This window comes from Acomys minous (genome assembly GCF_964271855.1).
Source record: "Acomys minous genome assembly, chromosome: 5".
Taxonomy (NCBI): Eukaryota; Metazoa; Chordata; class Mammalia; order Rodentia; family Muridae; genus Acomys; species Acomys minous.
In genome coordinates, this window is record NC_140494.1 from 114,967,992 (window position 1) to 114,989,207 (window position 21,216).

A 21,216-nucleotide genomic window follows, 5' to 3' on the forward strand; every position below is an offset into this window, starting at 1 on the left:
CTCATTTCTCTCTGCTATAATTGCTTGCAGCTCTTTAAAAATAGCACTACTATCCTTCTAGGTGCAAAATCCAAAAACCTGAGCTCCATCCCTCTCATCCTACATATCCAATTAAAAACCCTAAGAAGGCTGGGTGGGGTGGTGCATGCCATAATCCCAGCACTTGGGAGACAGGCAGGTAGATAGATCTCTGTGAGTTCAAGGCCAGTCTGGTCTACAAAGTGAGTCTAGGACAGTCAAGGCTACACAGAGAGACCCTGTTTGGAAAAACAACAAAAACAAAAATACTTATCAAGTACTTATCTTAAAATCCTTCTTTTAAAAGTATCATTTATTTAGTAAGTCAAGACGGACACCATTATTTAAAATTATGAGTGGTTCCTAATTAACATCAACTGTTACTATCATAGTAAGCAGGAGTAATTTCCAATACATACCTTCTTACACAAATTTACCTGTGACTAAAACTAAGAATTTGAGTTAGTAGTGCTGAATTTTCATTAAAAATAATTGTTGGAAGCTAGATTTTTTTTTTACTCCTCCTTTTGCACATGTCTCCCATCCTCATAGGCAAAGTGACCATTTCCCTTTCTCTGGGACTACTGGAATAATCTTCTAATGGGTCTTCTGAACCTTCTAATCCACTTCTGTGTAAGTACGTGATACTTACTTATGGGTCACAATATTTTCAGTAACATCTTACTATATCTAGCATTAAAGCCCAAAATCCTTCACTTAGTCTACGAAGTCCAGCATATATTTCCCATATATCCTACTTGTCTCAATTGATTCCCTCTTCACATCTTGCTCGTGAGTATTGAGCCTCAATACTCTTCTTTGATGCACTGAACTCAAGACCATTCTTCTTTCTCAGGAGCTGTTCCCATAGCTCAGACCAGCTTCAACCTCTGCACTTTTGTCCCACTAATACTCGTCCTTTGGGGTTTGGCCGAACAGCATTTATTCCGAGAAGCCTTTTTGATACTCTGACTAGCTCAGACTGGTTATACGCTCATAGGATCTTATATTTCTTCTCTGTAGCATGTAGCATTTGTGTTCCATTGCACAACCGTTTTTCTTACTTTGAAAATATAAGTCCTATGAAGATTAGGACAAATACATTTGATTTACCACTTAGTACCTAGAATACACTTTCTTGTAGATTACTGGTGCTTAATAAAAGTCTTTCAAGAATCAATAATCCAATTAGGAGTATTACCTATTGTCATTTTAAGTGTTTTAGAAAATGAAGTGATTTGTTAAGACTTAGAAGTTAGCTAACCATGGAGTTGGAAGCCAGGTAGTTTTGAATTCAGTATCTTTTTTTTTTTTTTTTTTAACTTTTTTGCTGGTTCTTTGCGAATTTCACATCATGCATCCCAATTCCACTCATCTCCCCATTCCCTCATACCTGCCCTCCACTCTTGTAACCTTCTCCCTCAAAAGAAAACCAGTCTGGTTATGGAAGCTGTGGTGTGTCACAGTGTGCTCCACGGTACACCTTTTCACCCACACTTCTTTGCTTATGGCTGTTCACTGCACTGAGTCACTGGTCTGGCTCCAGGCCCCTGGCTTCTGCTGCACTATTAATACAAGGTCCTCACTAGGATTCCTCTCCTATGTTCTGTGGCTGCCCGTGTCTTGGAGATCCTGTAGTTTTGGATCTGGAGGATCAGCGCCTTCACGTGCTCCAGCAGCTCACGGATGGGGTAGATGTTGGGCTGGGCCAACTCAGAGCCCTGGATCTGGGCCTGAGGTATCTGAGCTGGTCAGCCCGGCAGTTCTCCTGCACCCTCTGCACGGAAACAAGTTATCCAGTCCTGCCCTGGCTAGCTTATCTAATGCTGCAGGCAGCAAGGGGCAGAGCCAGCTCTCCAGCTTTCGTGCCCACGAGGCTGGTTCTCCCACTGGTGAGGGGGTGAGGAATGAGGGGGTAAAAAGGGTAGTTCTCCCTTGTCGACGGCACTGCACTTGACACTGTGCAGCAGACAAGTTGCAGGGTCAGCTCTCCCACACTTATGCCCTTGGGGGTGACTCAACCGCCCCCCTGCCACTAAGGTCAGCTCTACTGTGCTGCCCAGGTGAGGTGCAGGGGCTGCTTTCCCAAGTGTTACAATAGATGAGGGATAGGGACAGCTTTATGACCCTGGGGCCAGCTCTTCCACCCACTGCAAATGGTGAAGGGGAAGGCATCTCTCCCTCCTCACCCACGGTACTACATAGCAGACAAGAAGCAGGGCCAGTTTTCCCATGCTCACACCCTTGGGACAGCTTACCTGCAACCCCCACAACCAGGGCCAGCTCTACTGCGCTGCCCAGGCGAGGGGCAGGGACAGCTTTCCTGCTCTGATGGTCTGAGGCCAGCTCTCCTGCCTGCTGTAGGTGGCAAGGGCTGAAAGCATCACTCCCTCATCCACATCATTGCATGTCAGACAAGGGGCAGGGCTAGCTGTCCCATGCTCATGCCCCTGGGGCCAGCTCTCCCAAGTGCTGCAGCTGGTGAGGGGCAGGGAAAGCTCTCCTGCTCTCATGACCAAAGGGGAGGCAGTCCAGACAAGGGATCCTTGATGCTACAGGGACAAGGACCCAAGCATGGCCCTTGGTGTCAGCACAGGCCAGGATCTCACCATGATCTTAGGTGGTATCACCAGCTACCACAGCAGGCTGCTTCTCACTACCCTTGAATCTCCAGTTCTGCCTCTCTTCATTGTACACACATCTTTCTGCTACTACTTCCTTCTTCCTTCCTTCTCCTCCCCCTCCTCCTCTTCTTCTGGTTTTTCAAGTCAGGGTTTCTCTGTGTAGTCCTGGCTGTCCTGGACTCACTTTGTAGACCAGGCTGGCCTTGACTCACAGAGATCCACCTGCCTCTGCTTTTCAGGGTGCTGGGATTACAGGCATGCGCCACTGTGCTTGGCTTTCTTGCTTCTCTTAGTGGCACTCGAGGTCTCTTCGTGTTTGGGGTCATCTCAGGAGTGCTGATATAGCCTGCCTATGCAGTATGACATTGTGCAGGGGTCATCTCAGGACTTCCTGCCCAGTCCTGCTCAGAGCCAGAATGGTGGTTGTTTCAAGCTTGCTCCTAGCCTAGGTCCTGTGGCGTCAGACTGGTGATCATCTAGGGAATGCTCACAGCCTGGGCTGGTGATCCCAGACGGAGTGCCTGAATTCACAATGTTAATTATATTACTTTTCAAAGGGTATGAGGAACTTCTCAGGAAGCATTTTTTCTCTCATGATCCACTTAAGAATCAAGTATTTTCAAGTAATTTAATTTCTATCTGACATCTAAAGGTCTACCTACAACAGCCTAGTAAATGGCAAAAGGCTGATGTCATAGTAAAAACTACACAACAATACACTTCACTTGATATGGCAGAAATGTCAGAAGGGAAACAAGGCACAATGAGGAAGACGTTTGTGTATGCCATATGGAATGCTGGCCTTTATAGGCTAGCATATCCAATCAAGTCAAGATAGCTCCTAAAACAATGAAGAACAGCAAGGCAAGAAGCAAGAAGATAGATCAGTTCTAGCTGGCTTAGCCTGCATGAATTTATCTCTTCTTTCTTTCTTTCTTTCTTTCTTTCTTTCTTTCTTTCTTTCTTTTGAGAGAGAGGGTTTCTCTGTGTAACTGCTCTGACTGTCCTGGAACTCGTTCTGTAGACTCAGCTGGCCTCAAACTCATAGAGAGCCGCCTGCCTCTGCCTCCCAAGTTCTGAGATTAAAGACGTGTGCCACCACCACCCAGTGGACCTTTTATTCTTTATTTTATAGTAATTATAAAATAGGAAAAGACACAAAATGTACAGTGTGGTCTTTCCTTTCTATCTTTCTTTCTTTCTGTCTATCTCTCTTTCTATCTTATGTTTTTCAAGATAAGGTTTCTCTGTATAGCCTTGACTGTACTGGACTTGCTTTGTAGACCAGGCTGTCCTCAAACTTACAGTGATCTGCCTGCCTCTGCCTCACTGAGTGCTGGGATTAAGGGCTTGTGCCACCACACCTGGCCTACATATGTATGTATGTATGTATGTATGTATGTATGTATGTATGTATCTATCTATCTATCTATCTATCTATCTATCTATCTGTCTGTCCTGGACTCCCTTTGTAGACCAGGCTGGCCTTGAACTCACAGTGATCCGCCTGCCTCTGTCTCCCAAGTGCTGGATTAAAGGAAAAAATTTTAACAAATAATTTATCTTTATTCTACATGTACTGGTGTTTTGTCTTTGTATATGTATGTGTGAGAGGATGTTGGATTCCCTCAAAGTGGAGTTTCAGACAGGTGTGAGATGTCATATGGGTGCTGGGAACTGAACATAGGTCCTCGGGAAGAGCAGCCAGTGTTTGCGCCCCCCGCCCCTCGACAGCATTTCCCTGTGTCACCCTGGTTGTCCTGCATTTGCTCTTTAGACCAGGCTAAAGTGCTGGGATTGCAGGAGTGCGCCACCATGCCTGGTTTGCAGCTAGTGCTCTTAACCACTGAGCCATCGCTCATGCTCTGGCTGTTCTATTTTCAAATTCATATTTTCATTCATTACATTTTATTATTAACTTGAATAATTTTTGTTCTCTGTGATTTTTAGTTGTAGTGTTTCTTTTTAATTATTCTTCATTTTTAAAATTCTTTGCTAAAACCATTTTCATTTGTTTATACATATTAATAAGTTGCATGATTTAGTATTTTAATGGCGGCTGCTTTAAGACTTTTTTGTGAAAAATGAAGCCTTTATCAACTATCTTTCTTGGTTGAGATTTCCCTAGTTCTTGGCATGCTGAATGATTTTATTTTCATTGTACTTTCGAAATTTTGGGTATTATGTTATAAGAATCTTGGTCCTCTTTAAATCTTGTATTTTACAAAGTATCTTTGTGACACTATGCTGGGGGTGTGGCAAAAAGTGCCATGTCATTACTGTCAGATGGGGATGGAAGCCCAGGTATTTCATTGACCTTTATTGGCATTCCTTGTAGTAGTGAAGATGCCTTTGTTATTACTGGTTAGGGTAGGAATTCACATTAGTGCACAGGCACCGCATGTCGCTTCTTCCTAGGTTGTCTTCACAAGACAGAGGCTGGGTTTGCTGCCAAGGCCAGATCTTTACTAACATCTAACTTAGCATCTACTGATGAATCCTGGAAAAGAGGGCACTCTGTGAGGTTCTCATTTCTTGACTTCTGAAAAATGTGTATCAGTAAGACACAGAACGTATTGACGACTGCCAAAGGCTGGGGAGAAAAGGTGACACTGAATTCAAAGGGAGAATTTACAGGGCAACGAAACTGTTCTAGATTTAGGCTGTAATAGTTCTCCAGTAGGTGGGCTTTTGAATCTGGGTTTCTAAACCCAATGTTTTCATGAATTCGGAGTAATTCACTTATGTGTTTGTATATATCATTACTACATTCCTTTTTATTACTAAGTGCACAGACAAATCCTAATCTGCTTATAAACTTACCTGTTGATAGATATGCATGTTGTTTAGCATAGTTATGTATTTGTGGATAAGACTGCTAAGATCGTTCTCAAGTGCTTGTGAAGAAATATTTTTGTTTTTCTTGGATAAATAGCTAGAAACGGGATTGCTAGGATATAGCTAGGCTGGTGCACATTTTTAAGAATCAAACTTAAAGCATGTTTCATTTAAAAATTTTAAATACACAATCTGTTAAACTCTACTGCCAAAGTTTAAGAGAAAGGAAGTTGTCATTCAAGGAACAGGAGTGCTAGAGCTATTGCAAGACTTTCAATTGCTGCAGTCAGAGGTGTTAATGAGACCCAAAGTTGCTGATTTTCTCTCTAAACAGAGTGCTTTCACCCATTCTCACATCTATAAAACCCCAAGGGGAACAGGAAGGGCAGAGACACAGAACTCAGCTGTGTGCGTGGCCACTGTAACGTCTACTCTTAGTATTTATCTCTCATTTACTAGAAAAACAAGGTCGACTGCTCTCTGCCCACATGCACACCATGATGCTGAGCTGCAAGCTTCAGGAGGGCAGGCCGAGCCTGCGTTACTGCAGGGTTCTGGGGAAGGCCTGAGCAGGGCTGCCTGTGCCCATCTTCTCATTTCCACACACCCTCCACACCAGACGCCGCTTGCTTTACTCTCTTCTCCACTCCACACTTTCCCAGCCCCGTCCTCACTGCTTTATTTTCCTGGTCTTCCTTTTGTGTTAGTCCTCTACTTTCCCTCACCTCTTTATGTCCTGAACATGTATACATTGAGCTTTTGCATAACTGTTTACCTTCCTAGGTTCTCTGTTTTTACTTCAGGTTTCTTCTCCCAGTTTTTCCTCTTGGATGGCTCCCAAGCCATCTATCCCTAGCTATGTTAGCTACAGGGCAACTGAACTATCCCAGCACTGCTGATGGCTACTCTGAGTTGTAGTAGTCTCCCAAGAGCCAGACCAGCAACATCCTACCACAAGGCAACCCATCATGGCCTATTTCCCACCTGACTATTGGGATTGCCTACTTTCTGACTCTGTGTTCTGGTTAGTTTTTACTGTCAACTTGACACAACCTAGAATCATCTAATGAGAGGAAACCTCAATTGAAGAACTGCTTTGATCAGATTGGCTGATGGTTGGCCTCAAACTCATAGACATCGACCTGCTTCTGCCTCCGGAGTGCTGCAGTTTAAAGGTGTGTGGCACCATACCTGGCTTATATTTATATAAATTATATTTCTGTATATTTTAAACATATCTTATGTAGATAATAGCTGGTTCCTTCTTTTTATCTGTTTTAACAGTTTTTGTCTCATACCAAGGGTAAACATTCATTTATATAATTATTGTTACTTTAGGACCACTGGTTAGTGTTACGGGCACTGTTTCATTAATGTTTTGTTTTTCTCCTGTTTTATTCTCTAGTTCTTCTTTTCCCTTCTGTTGAATTTTTGCATATCTTTTAGAGGTCAATTTTAGTTTATCTATTGAGTTCTAAGCTAATTTGCTTGTGTTTTCTCTATAGGTATCATTATACCCATAGAATTTGCATCACCCACATAGTGACTGACAACTGTAACTTCAGTGCCAGGGCAGTCAATATCCTCTTTTGGTCTATGCAGGCACTGTATGCATGTGCCACAGTGATATGCATGCAGACAAAAACCACTTATATACATAAAAATAAAATGCAGAAATGTAGATTCTTCCTAAATCTTTATAGTATGTGGGATTATATGCAGCAAAAATGACAAACGTTATATAACCCTATGTTGACATTTTTGCCATTAATTATGTTTTTAAAAATTTAGGTACTGCAGATGTTCCATTTGTTCTGATCTCCAGTCTTTCTTAAAGAACTTTCTTGTCTAGTTGTGTGTGTGTGTGCGCGTGCCCGTGCACTCGTGCGTGCGTGCCTGTGCGTGCTGTTGGTGATTGAACCTGGGGTTTCACTACCAGTGAGCTACAACACAAGCCTAGAACAAGTGTGCCAGCAACTAATCTTGTGATGTATTCATTTTCAATATGAAAGTATTAAGTACACATGAATACCAGGCAGAAAGTCATAAAATTTCATTTTTACATTTATTTTTAAAACTTACCACCATCATTTGTGTGTGTATGCATGTATGTGGTGGGGAGCAGGGTGGTCGCACACACCACAGTACACATGTGGAGGTCAGGGGACAACGTGTAAGAGTCAGTCCTCGTCCTTCCCCATATGGATTCCAGGGATTGTGTTCAGGTTGTCAGGTCTGGCACCAAGAACCTTTACCTATGGCACAATCTTATCACTCTTGCATTTATTTCTTAAGCATATCTTTGCAGATATATAAATCAAGGATGATACTATTTTCCTTTAGCATGTTAAAGATGACTTTGCATCCCAATGATACTCATAACAGGCTATGGAACTCTGTTGAGCATATTACTTCATGCATCTCCCATCTATCTTTTGACATCATTGCTGTCTTTCTACAACAAATGAACTGAACCAGACCAGAAGCTGTGAAGGCTTTCTCTCTAGTTCTGTAATTCTCTTTCAATAAGTCACATAGCTTGGTGAACATAAACTGAGCTTATATTTTGATGAAGGAAGAGGCAGGAATATGAGATAATCTAAGCAAGTACCGCATGGTGAAGAAAAAAGGAAACAAGATGCAATTGGCATCAGGAAGAGTACAGTTCTCTCCATTGCTGAGATTTCTGCACCCACGTAATTAACTATGGAGCCCTTGTTCTGGTTGCTCAGGATAAAGAAAACAATTTGGCAACCAGAGAGTTCCAGGCCTTGCTGCTATAATGAAAATCAAACAGGCACCTGGAAGGGTCTGCACATGGTTAAATGAAAAACAATCCCCTATTCTAAGACTGCACTTATGTTTTCTTTGTTTGAACCCAGGGCTTTCCTGTCACCTGAAAAGCCCAACAACTTTGGTTCAACAGTATCATATCAATTATTTAAGCTTTGTACAACACTTTTCAATTAACAACCTCCTTAGCTCTGGAAAATACATGCATATAATTTATCAGCATATTTTCCTGAATATTTCAAAAAAAGGTCACTATGAATCAGAAATAAGACTGCTAATAAATATTTAATCCATTTAAAAACACAGTGAAGCATCAAGGACTTATAAGTCTTTTAATTAAATGATTCTTTACTATATCTTATTCGAGTTACAATATTAAGCATATAAAATCAAAGTCACAAAAATTTTGCTGTTTTATTTGTATACCTAATAAAGTAAGGACACAACTCAGTTTACAGGAGAAGTCTTGGACAACACTAGGAGATAAGGGTCCAGGCCATGATTTTGCATGTGTGTAGCTCTGTGACCTCCTTCTCAACATCAACTGCTCATCATACTGCTGAGCCTCTCAGTTCCTGTCCAACATCAAATGCCTGTCAGTCAATGGTTTACAGTACTGAGTGGCACCATCAGTCTTTTGTTTAATGGCATAAAACATAAACTAATCCTCTTAGAAATCTTTAAGTAACACTTAAGTATTGTTGGTTATATACACATGGTTGTGAACATATCTAGAATTTTTCCTCACTCATGACTGATGTTTTATTTAGACATAACTCATTGTTTCATTAAGAGTTTTATTATTTTTGATACTTAATTCTGAAATCCTACAGTATTTCTATTTTAACTGTTTGTTTTGTTATTTGAGTGTGAAATATTCTGCATAGGCAGTTGTGTTTGAACACGTGGTCGTCAGCAGGCAGAACTGTTATGGATAGTTACAGAATATTTAGGATGGGCCTTTACACTTCCTGTCTATTCTTTGCTTTCTGCTCCCATGCTTTCTTCCCTACTATGATAAACTGCATCCCTTCAAAATGTAAGCCTAAATAAATCCTCTGCCACTTATCAAGTATTTGGACATAAGTATTAATTCATTTGGAATTAGCCATAATGTCAAGATTCATTCATGCTTTCTTTGTATATATCACTTAAAACAAAAACCCTACTATCTATTAATGGGCATGTGTGTTATTCCTACTTCTTTGAACATGGTAATATACATATTTGTTCAAGATCCCAATTTTAATTATTTTGAATAAATGATCAAAAGCAATGATCATATGGCAGTTCCATATGAAACATTTTATTAGAGACATTCATACTGTTTTCCACAGTGGCTGTATCACCGTGCACTCCCAGTAGTCATGCAGAAGGCTTCCAGTTTAGCCATATCCTTATTGGTAACTGTTATTTTCTGATTAAAACAACAACAACAACAACAACAACAACAACAACAACAACAACGTGAGCTGGGCCTAGTGGTGCATGCCTGTAATCCCAGCACTTGAGAGGCAGAGGCAGGTGGATTGCTGTGAGTTTGAGGCCAGCCTGGTCTACAAAGAGAGTTCAGAACAGCCAAGGTTAACATAGAGAAATCCTGTCTCAATAAACAAACAAACAAAAAACCAACACCACCACTCCCACCCTCCCCCCACCCCCCGCCACAAATGTGGCCATCTTAATAGCGTGAAGTAATAGTGAGTCACTAATCCTTGAGGATGGGTGAGTTAGATCACCTTTTCACATATCTTTTGTCTTTTATTATACGTTCTCTTAAGGAATGTGTAGTTAAGCCCCTGACTCAAATTTGGAGCTCTTCCTTTGCTTGAGGGAGCTGTGGAATATGTTGTGGAATCACTACAGTGAAAAATTCAGTGCACTTACTATATTCTACACTTCTAAGTCTGGCTCTGTCTGATCTTCCTTGATATTTTCATGGATGCTACAGCCCTGTCATGTCTTGCAGCAGGCATCCAGCTCACTGGCTCTTACACTCTTTCTGCTACGTCAGGTTTAGGTGTAGAGGTTATATTACGAATGTCCTGCATGTGTCTGGGCACTCCACCATCACATATTGTCTGTATTTCGACCAGTTCAGATTCTCTGTGACAGTCTCTGCTGATAAAAGCAGCTTCTTTAATGAGGCACTCAAATTCTCAGATGACTACCAGAAACATAAAAGTCACCACCAACATTCATCCTCAACTAGGAAACACCTTTCTCCCCTCACTGCTACAAAACCGGTCACAGCACTGGACAACTGACAGCTATAATAATACAGCCTAAAAGAAACAGAAATAATCAGAATAAAGAAGGAGGGCTAAAATGTGTTTGATAAAACAGATGTCCCTGGATCCAAAGTGAGGAAAATTAAGAGCAGAATAAACACACGATGTGATAAAAATCTATAATTGTAAAATTAAAAGTGATCACAAGCAATAGAATATTCAAAGGAAATAAGGGCTTTCAAACAAGAGGGAAATAAGCTATGTAAGATCCTGGCTGATAGCTGGCACTGAATAAATGATAGCTATTATGAGGAGCTGAGAGCCAGCTCAAGTGTCCTTTGTGATGCACCTGGTAGAGCTACTAAATGTCTTCCTCCACAGTTCCACAGCTCTCTGCAAAGAATGTCATTTCTCCATTTCTATACTATGAATCAGAGACTGTCATCTCCCCAATTCAAATGAATTTTACTCTGCAAAGCTGATCTACGCAGGTGAATTGAGGGATAATTAATTAGTTTACTCAGGCAGAACCTGCAGGAATGGGATCAGTGCCCTCCTAGGAGGCAGCTAAGTAGCTAGCCTGCTCTCCTGTGCCATGTGAAGCTTTTGCTACACAGAAGAGATCTGCACAGGAACCTGACTATGCTGACACCCTGTCCAGGCTAAGCCATCACCTATCTTATTCCCTAATGCAAAGATTTCCTAAAAGGTTGGGATCATAGTCTTGTTTCACTGTCTCATATTATTTCTATTAATAAAGTTTTTTTCCCTTAAAAACATGCTAGAATTTTTTACTGTAAGACATTTTGTTCCACTCCTTCATTGCTGGTGGGAATGCAAACTAGTACAGCCACTTTGGAAATCTATCTGGCGCTATCTCAGGAAACTGGGGATAGGGCTTCCTCAAGACCCAGCTATTCCACTCCTTGGAATATACCCAGAAGATGCTCCAGCACACAGCAAGAACATTTGTGCAACCATGTTCATAGCAGCCTTATTCATAATAGCCAGAACCTGGAAACAGCCTAAGTGTCCCTCAGTAGAAGAATGGATAAAGAAACTGTGGTACATTTACACTATGGAATACTACTCAGCTATTAAAAACAAAGAATTCCCAAAATTTGTGGACAAATGGATTGAACTAGAAATGACCATAATGAGTGAGTGAACCCAGAAGCAGAAAGACTCAAATACTATATCCTCACTTGTATCTGGACACTAGCCCAAGGGGCATGTCCCATGAAAGTCTTCACTTACTAGGAAACTGGGACAGAGGGGAAGACTTTCTATTGGGACTCTAGGTGAGAGAAGCAAGGGAGAATGGGGAAATAGAAGGATCCAGAGGGTCCTAGAAACCTGCAAGTAGAACATTATGATGGGCAGATCTGGGCCTAGGGGTCCTGCTCAAACTATGGCACCAGCCAAGGACAATACGTGCAGTAAACTTCAAACCCCTACCCAGATCTAGCCAATGGACAGGGCATTCTCCACAGCTGAGTGGAGAGTGGGGACTGAATTTCACACGAACTCTGGTGTCCCATATTTGACCACGTCCCCTGGATGGGGAGGCCTGGTGGCACTCAGAGGAAGGATAGCAGGCTACCAAGAAGAGACTTGATACCCTATGAGCATATACAGGGGAGGAGGTCCCCCTCAGTCACAGTCATAGGGGAGGGGAGTAAGGGGAAAATGGGAGTGAGGGAGGAATGGGAGGATACAAGGGATGGGATAACCATTGAGATGTAATATAATAAATTAATAAAATATATTACTTAAAAAAGATATTTTGTTCCTTCTTTCAAACGCCATTCTATTCAATTCCCTATTCTATTTAAAGCAATGTTTCCTTTTCCTATTTCTTTTCTTTTCTTTCTTTCTTCTTCTTTTTTTTTTTTGTTTTTGTTTTTGTTTTTTGTTTTTTGTTTTTCAAGACAGAGTAGCTCTGTGTTAGGCTTGCCTGTCCTGGACTCACTTTGTAGAGCAGGCTGACCTCAAACTCACAGCCTGCCTCTGCCCCCTGAGTGCTGGGATTAAAGGCGTGCGCCACCACACCCGGCTCCTTTTTCTATATCAACAGGATAAATTCTTCCAAACAATTATAGTGTGCAACTGAGGGAAAACACTGGGATTTAATATTTTTCCTCATTCTTATTTTAAGACAATTTTAGATCAACAAATCCATTATAAAAATAGTAGACTCAGCTAACCCAGTGTCCCCACCATCAATAAAATCACAGTACAACTACTGAAAGGAAGAAGGTAGGATTATGTCAATAAAAAGAACTGTTTTACAAAACTTATTTAAATCTTTCAGCTTCCTCATTAATCAATCTCTCTGTCTCTGTCTTTGATTCAGTCTCATATTATATTTAATGACTGTATCTCCTTAGCTACCCATACAGTGGCAGTTATCACTTAATTCCTGTCATTCATAACACTGATAATGTTAAAAAAAAAAAACCCTATCAGTTCTATTGTATAGGTGATCCATGAATTTAGATTTTTACAGACTGAGATTTGACTCTCAATTCTGTGATTTTGATCTTTGTATTCTTAAAGTCAGATTCTCATGAACTCAAGTTTATTTGTTAAACAGGTAACAATGATTTTTAAAGAGTATTTTGGGAATTGATATACATATTACATACATACAATATACATAAAAATGCCTGAAATAAAAGACATTAAGTCTTTTTGCATATTTTTGAAGATTTATTTTATTTTATTTTATTTATTTTTTATTTTTTGGTTTTTCGAGACAGGGTTTCTCTGTGTAGCCTTGATTGCCCTGGACTCACTTTGTAGTCCAGACTGGCCTCGAACTCACAGCGATCCGCCTGCCTCTGCCTCCCAAGTGCTGAGATTAAAGGCATGTGCCACCACGCCCGGCTAAGATTTATTTCTTTTTAAATTATTTATTTATTACGTATACAGCATTCTGCCTGCATCTTGCCTGCAAGCCAGAAGAGGGCACCAGATCTTATTATATATGGTTGTGAGCCACCATGTGGTTGCTGGGAATTTTGAAGAGCAGCCAATGCTCTTTAACCTCTAAGCTGTCTCTCCAGCCCTGGTGATTTAAATTATCTTACTGATATTTTAGAAACTTATTTTTGTAAATAAAAGCATATACAACTTATCCTTGGATTTACACACACGGCAGTCACTGTAAACAGCTGGTGTTATCATCTGTGGCAGAGCTAGTCTGCATCTCTGCTTGCTGGTCCATACTGCTTTCTAATTCTTGCTGGTGTGTCTGCATGTAAGGCTATGAGTTTTAGCTGTGATCATTTAACCAGAAGGGATTAATTTATTTACTCATACATTCATTCAATGATCTTCCAAATCTACTATTCTCTGTTAGTATATTGGACGTAGTAATAAGCTACTTGTTGTCTTCATGGAAAACAGAAAAGTAAATAACTACAATTCAATACAGCCAGGCCTATGAGGTGTTATGTCTGGTGTTTAAGAATAAAAAGTATTCTTAAACATAGGGTTGGGAAAATAGCTTTGAGAATTCATGAAGAAGATGTTCTTATGCATAAATTAAGGCTACAGAATGCAGACGAAAGGAGGGAAGAAAAGGGGCAAAGGTGTGGCATTTAAGGAGAGCAATTAGACCCATGGGGAGTAAATGCAAGCTGGCTCGGAAAACTCCTGTGTTGTAAACCTGCAGTGCCAATACCTCAGGGGCTCAGAAACCTCATCAGGAAACTTCTGGTCCTAGGGCTCCAAGACTGCAGTTGACAGACCTAAAGCTTTAGATATTACACTGCGTGCACCTTGTTCAACATCTGTGAATGGAGGTAAAGTGTAAGACGACAACTGGCTGCTTGTTCAAATCATAAGTAAGTTTGCCCTTTTTTGACAATGGCATTTCCTAAATTTTCTTTTAAATGTAAATGGCCACAGAAAAGCTCTTTAAAAACCAGGCCCCGTGACAGATGCTGGTGAGAGGCTCTGAGGCTCTTCCAGTTTTCTCTTTCTGACCCCCATTCCTGTTGTGGAGCTTTGGCATTGGGTCCACTGGATTCCAGAGCCAAATTTAACATGTAAATTTGTGTTCTTCACAAGCGTTACATACCTATTATTCATTAAATATTAGAGACTGACACAAAATGATCAAATTACTCAGAGTTGTCACTGTTGGTTCCTAGTGTACATTTGTAACCATCTTCACGTCCTTCACCTCCTTTTCAAGCTGGACAGTAAATAGGCTGAATTCTTAGGTTTGGCCACAGGAGTATTTCTCAACCCTTAACAGCTTCTTACTCAAGGCAACTAATATTACATACCGTCAGTTGGTGTATCAGGAGATCCATTAAGAAGGTAATCTTGTTACTAAACAGAACATCAGTGCAGTTTTCTGAACAGTTATTGCAGGTGAGGCTGTAAACATTGATTGCATTGCAGAGAGACCTAATAGGAAGGAAAACACCATCTGTAAACCTGAGCAACTCTTCTCCCAACCATGTAAAATACATCAGGTCAGTGGGACAGAAGGAGCAGGCATGAGATGAGAGCTGCTCTAAAAAACCAAGCCAACCCATTCATCACTAGACACAAAAGGAGGTTATTTTCATTCCTGTGCAGTGCTCATTAGTACCTAACAGCGTTTATTAATGTCTATTAGTTACAGGGCAGACAATGCAAACAATTTCCCAGCTTTTCAGATAACTTCTCCATTTAAGATCAGATATCAATGAGGAACATTGGTCATTTAAATTAGCACCCAGAAAAAAAGACTGCCAAGTTGCCGCTGGCCGGATCAGCTGCTCAGGACACAGCATGAGAAACTGGAGACTCTTTCCATGCGCTAAGGCCTACAAGTTTCTGGGAATGGAGACCTACTGTGCTTGAAGGCCTATGGACATGGACCTGTCCTGGGCAGATGAAGACTTCTTTCCTAGAGGGTCCAAACTGGTCAGAAACCAAACATTCTAAAAGAAAAACTAGTCAAAAAAGGTTTTTCTCTAGGGAATTTTCATAAAAACTATGATATTAATTGTCCAAAGAAACTTTTAAAGCAATACTCAATGGATATAGGACTCCCCTGCATGTTTTGAAGCCTGAGCCTAAACTGCCGGTGTGATCAGTGTTTATTTATTGTGGCTTGTCTGACTGAATTTCCTGCTTAGTCCTTTACAACCAATCTTCTAGGACAACATTTCTTAGCCTTCCTAACGCTGCAACCCTTTAATACAGCTCCTCATGTTGTAGTGACCCCCAATCATAGAATTATTTTCACTGATACATCAATGAAATTTTGCTACTGTTATGAATTGTAGTCTAAATATCCTATACGCAGGATGGTCTTAGGTGACCCCAGTAAAGGGTCCTTCGACCCCCAATGGGGTTGCAACCCACAGGTTGAAAACCTCTGCTCTAGGACATTTGTTGAATTGTGACCTGTCAATTAGCATCAGCACTACCTAGGAACTAAAGAAGTGCAAACTGCCAAGCTCCACTGTATGCCCAGTAAATAGAAACTTGGGACTTAAAAAAATTCTGTAGCCAGAGACGAGAACCACAGGTCTTAGGTCTCAGAAATACCATGTGAATATTCATTCATTCATTCATTCACTCATACATGCATGCATCCATCATATATGAAGGTCCCTGAGATATGCTATACATTGTGCGAAGTAAGTATGCCAGATAAGTGTCATAAAGCTGATGCTTTACTGGGAAAAAGAAGGTGAGGACATCTGACAAAGGGCTAATGTCCAAAAATGTATAAAGAACTCAAGAAATTAAACACCTACACACCAAATAACCCAATTAAAAAATAGGGCACAGAGGTAAATAGAGAATTCTAAGCAGAGGAATATCAAATGGCTGAGAAGCACTCAAAGAAATGCTCAATGTCCTCAGTCATGAGGGAAATGCAAATCAAAATGACTGAGGTTTCATCTTACACCTATCTGAATGGCTAAGACCAAAAACTCAAGTAACAGCACATGCTGGTGACGATATGGAGAAAGGAGAACACTCCTCCATTGCTGGTAGGAGTGCAAACTTGTACAACTGCTTTGGAAATCAATCTGGCACTTTCTCAGAAAATTGGGACTAGTGCTACAGCAAGACCCAGCTAGCTATACCACTCCTGGGCATCTACCTGAAAGATACTCCACCATACAACAGGGACATCTGCTCAACTATGTTCATAGCAGCTTTATCTGTAATAGCCAGACTCTGGAAACAGCCTAGATGTCCTTCAACAGAAGAATGGATAAAGAAACTGTGGTACATTTACCCAATAGAATACTACTCACCTATTAAAAACAAAGAAATCATTAAATTTTCAGGCAAATGGATGGAAATAGAAAAGATCATCCTGAGTGAGGTAAGCTAGACCCAGAAAGACACACATGGTACGTATCCAGTTATAAGCAGATTTTAGTCATATAGAACAGGATAAATATGATACAATTCAGAGCCCCAAAAAGCTAAGTAACAAGGATAAACCAAGGGAGGATGCTTAAACCTCACTCAGAAGGGGAAATAAAATAGACAACAGAAGTGGCTGAAAAGAGGGAACAAGGTAGGAGAGGGAGTGCAGAGAGAAATGAGACTAGAAACCAGGGTGAGGAGGTAGGACAGAAGGCATGCAGAGAGAAGAGAAACCATGGGTAGGGGCATCTCTGTGACAACCTGGAGACCTGCAACAGGGTAGGCTTCTGGGAGGATATGGGGGTGACTCTAGCTGAGACTCTTAGGAGACAGGGTCACAGAGACTGAAGAGGACACCCTCTAACTAGACAGGACTCCTAGTGGAGGGAAGGGAGCACCAACCCACCCACAAAAACTTCAACTCAAAACTTACCCTGCCTACAAGATGTGCAGGGATAAAGATAGAACAGAGATTGAGGGAATATCCAACCAATGCCTGGCTCAACTTGAGTTGCACCCCATGGGAGAGAGCCAACACCTGACACTATTAACGATATTCTGCTATGCATGCAGACAGGAGCCTAGCACAGCTGTCCTCTGAGAGGCTCCACACTGCAGCAGATCAAAACAGACGTTGAGCCTCATAGCCAAACACTGGGTGAAGTGTAGGGAGTCTTGTGGAAAAGTGGGGGAAAAGATAGAAGGACCTGGAGGGGACAGGAACTCCACAAGAAGACCAACAGAGCCAAGTAACCAGGGTGCAGAGACTGAAACACCAACCAAGGACCATGCATGGACTGGACCTAGGTCCCCAATGCAGATGTAGCTGATGGGCAGCCTGGGCTTCATGTGGGTCCCCTAGTAAGGGGAGCAGGGGTTGTCTCTGTTGCCTGCTGCTTGATCACTTCCTCCAGGCCGTAGAGGAAGAGGATGAGCTCAGTCATGATGTGCTGGGGATGGTTGGTGGGGGGGGGGCTCCCCTTTTCTGAGCAGTAGGTAAGGGGAGCTAGGGGGGAGAGGGATGGGAGTGTAAAATGATTAAATACATTAATTTAAAAAGGCAAGGAAAGCCCCTGCTATAATAATGCTTGCTGTAGTTGTACTTAACCACAGAATTGATGGATTTCTGTATATTGGTCACAGCAAAGTGAACTACTGCAGAATGGAGCTGCAGGAACCAGGTACTTCCCGGGGAAGACTACCAGTTTATCATCTATGATTTCAGCAAGTTTCTAATGCAGCATTTTATCATCTATCTCACATGCTTAAAAACAAGATAGCATTTGCGCTTCCTGTTACTGTCATGAGAATTGAGTGAGATAAGGAAGTAATACTTAGATCACTACTTAATATTTGATAACAAGAGCAAGACTGAGTTTACTTTTTCCATAAGGTAAAAAATAGGTGTTTTAGGATTATAAAAATAATTATATTTGAGAAGGTTATATATAAAAAATGGTAAAAAAAAAACTGTTAAGAGAAAATATACTGTTCGTAATGCCATTCTTTCCCTGGTGTCGCTAAGTAGTTCTCCCCAACACTTAGTGTCTCCTATAACAGTAGCTTTGAGACTTTACAATGAGAAGCAGGAGCATAGAGTAGAAAACAACTGTCCTGGCTGAAATGAAGATGGAGGGCTCGCCCTTCTCAAGGAACCTGAAAGTTTCCTTAGACAGATTCTCTTGGGACACAGTTCAAAACGACTGCACTAAGTAAGATACAGCTAAAACGTAAGCTGGTGATTTTTGAGTAGTTAAGGACAATCAGTGTAACAGCTCTGTGTGTAACATCAGCTCAGGTCCTTCCTAACAATACAACCTCACACGGACCAGCACCAGGGCACGTCTGGCACCACTGTTTTGGAGTCAGTGTCAGAAGTCTCTCAATACTTTTCTTTGTCATGTCCTCTGTGAATTCCTTTCTAATAAAGGACAAACTGAAAAATGCACAACTTTTAACATGCTGAGCTGTGTTTTATCTATTGACATAAAAATTTAATTCAACCTGTCTCTAGCTACTCTGTCCAATTTTCAATAGCGTAATTTTTGTTTTTTGTTTTTGTTTTTGTGAGAACTCTTTGTTGTGTACTGCTGGGAAAAACTTCCAGATGATTTCAAGAGAAAAACAGGCAGATTCTATACACACTTGAATCTGGAGGAAGCTTCTAGGTAGGATACCCAATCAAAGGCTATTGACCAGGCCTAAACAAGCAAAACACATCCAAACACAACCCGGCACAATATGCCTCAACCTGACTGTATCTGGCTTCACAAACAGTAGCCTCCAACTGGCAGACTGGAGTTTGGATGCCTCTGTTTTATTTATTAGCTCTGCAGTAAGAGTTTGGCTTTAAGCCTCAATCACCTGACTGTACAGACATACGAAGTCTGGGAGCAAATGCCTGCCTGCTTCTTTCATACCTGCTGGCTGGTTGTGATGGAACTCAACATTTTCAAGGTTTTTAAACATACTGACAAATTCAAACTGACTTGCAGAAAAATAAAATTAAGCCAATTTTTACTGTGAGAAAGGCATCTCCCACCTCATGTTATGGCCAACACTGGTTATATCTTCATAAATTTGATAGCAAAATTTAAAAAGTTACTTTTTTGTTTTTATTTTTCAATAAGCATATAATGTAATGTGTTTTGTTATATGTGTTTTCACATATACTTGTTCTGCTGAGCCTGTTCCTCTGGTTCCTTGCTTGTACTCTTCTACCCCTGGTCTTTGCTTTCATGAGACACATACTGTATTACATACTCCAGGAAACTGTTCCTCCTCATGGGCCCCTTTCTAGTTTTAAGATTTATACACAGTTACATACACATATTCATATATAAAGCCAGGATCCATGATAAAAGAAGAATATCCAGTATTTGTCTTTCTGAGTCTGGACTTTACTTAATATAACAATATTCAGGTCCATCAATTTTTGGGCAATTTTAAAAAAAGATTTATTATGTATAGTGTTTTGCCTACATGTATACCTGCACACCAAAAGAGTGAACCAGATCACATTATAGATGGTTGTGAGCTACTATGTGGTTGCTGGGAATTGAATTCAGGACATTTAGAAGAGTAGCCACTGCTCTTAACCTCTGAGCCATCTCTCCAGCCCTTTGGACAATTTGTAATATTTCATTTTTCTTGATGGTTTAATAAAATGCATAGTGCATATATACATATTTTCTTTGTCCATTAATCAGTCGATAAACATCTAGGATGATTTCCTTTTTTTAATTTTTGCTTTCTTTGTATGATTTGAAAGTACTTTCAAATTATAAAATTAGGTAATTACTCATATGTATATTTCATAATTCACTCTATTGGTTCACTGCAAATTTATTTTGCTGTGATGTATAAAACAGGAGCCTCAAGTTACTACTGAAGGGAGTGAATAAACTGTCCTTCATCATTTACAAAGACACACATGTAGAATATATTCCTTAGTTTCTTTATCTAATTGATAATTGTTTTCAGCTAATATTGCAGTATGTATTACATTATGTAAGTTAATGGTAGGTTTAGTTACTATATAAATTATAGATCTGCAGAAACTATTTGAAATCCTGTTAGAATGCTGTGCTGAACTGTACAGCTCTAGAGTTATAGCCAAGCTGCCTTTGTTGCTATTTATGTTTTCATAGCCTTAATTTTAATTAGTATTTTTGACTTTCTATTCAATTAAATTCTTAAAGCTTGTCTCAAATTTTTGGTCAACTATTGTGAAGCATAAGGAAATAAGTATATGAAAAAGCAAACAATTTCTGGTATGGAATATAACTTCTTTTAACATCCTCTGTGCTCAACAAAGAAAATCTCCTCTCTGGTAAAAGAATGTGTATCTAGACAGCCTTCTGCTCACTTAACTTGTTCAAGAAACTATGTTCTAATGAGGAAGAAAGGGAGAGGGAACTAAACCCCTCAGAGTGCGGAAAAACTTGTGTATGCAGTGAGCTTACTTGAAAGACAATCTTAATTTGAAGAGCACCTGGTTTAAGCGCGCACCGCTCTGAGCCCAGCTTGGGTGGTCTGTCCAGCAGCCCGCTCTGTAATTTTAAACGTGAATGACTTGAAGCACTTTTTGACATCAAACAGAAAGCCCCAACTTTTCAAAGTATCTTCTCACTGCATAGCCTGTCAAGAATACACTGTGGTGGTGCTGGGGATCCAAGATACAGACTTTCTTGCCTAAAATATACTTATGAATACATTTCTTTTGTCAGAATTTTTTCTTACTGAACAGGTTTCCTCTAAAAAATAGGATAGAAAAGAAACATCACAAAACCAAGCCTTCTGGTGAGAGGTGCTGG

At 40.6% G+C, this 21,216-nt stretch overlaps 1 protein-coding gene across 3 annotated transcripts in view; it reads right to left on the reverse strand.

Moving 5' to 3' along the window:
- SCAPER (S-phase cyclin A associated protein in the ER) overlaps nt 1–21,216 on the reverse strand; it is a 324,408-nt gene that overhangs the window by 62,384 nt on the left and 240,808 nt on the right. For all 3 annotated transcript variants that reach the window (XM_084782519.1, XM_084782517.1, XM_084782518.1), the window contains exon 25: nt 14,803–14,926. In XM_084782519.1, coding sequence (XP_084638645.1) covers nt 14,803–14,926 — 124 coding nt within the window. The remainder of the gene's footprint in view (nt 1–14,802; nt 14,927–21,216) is intronic.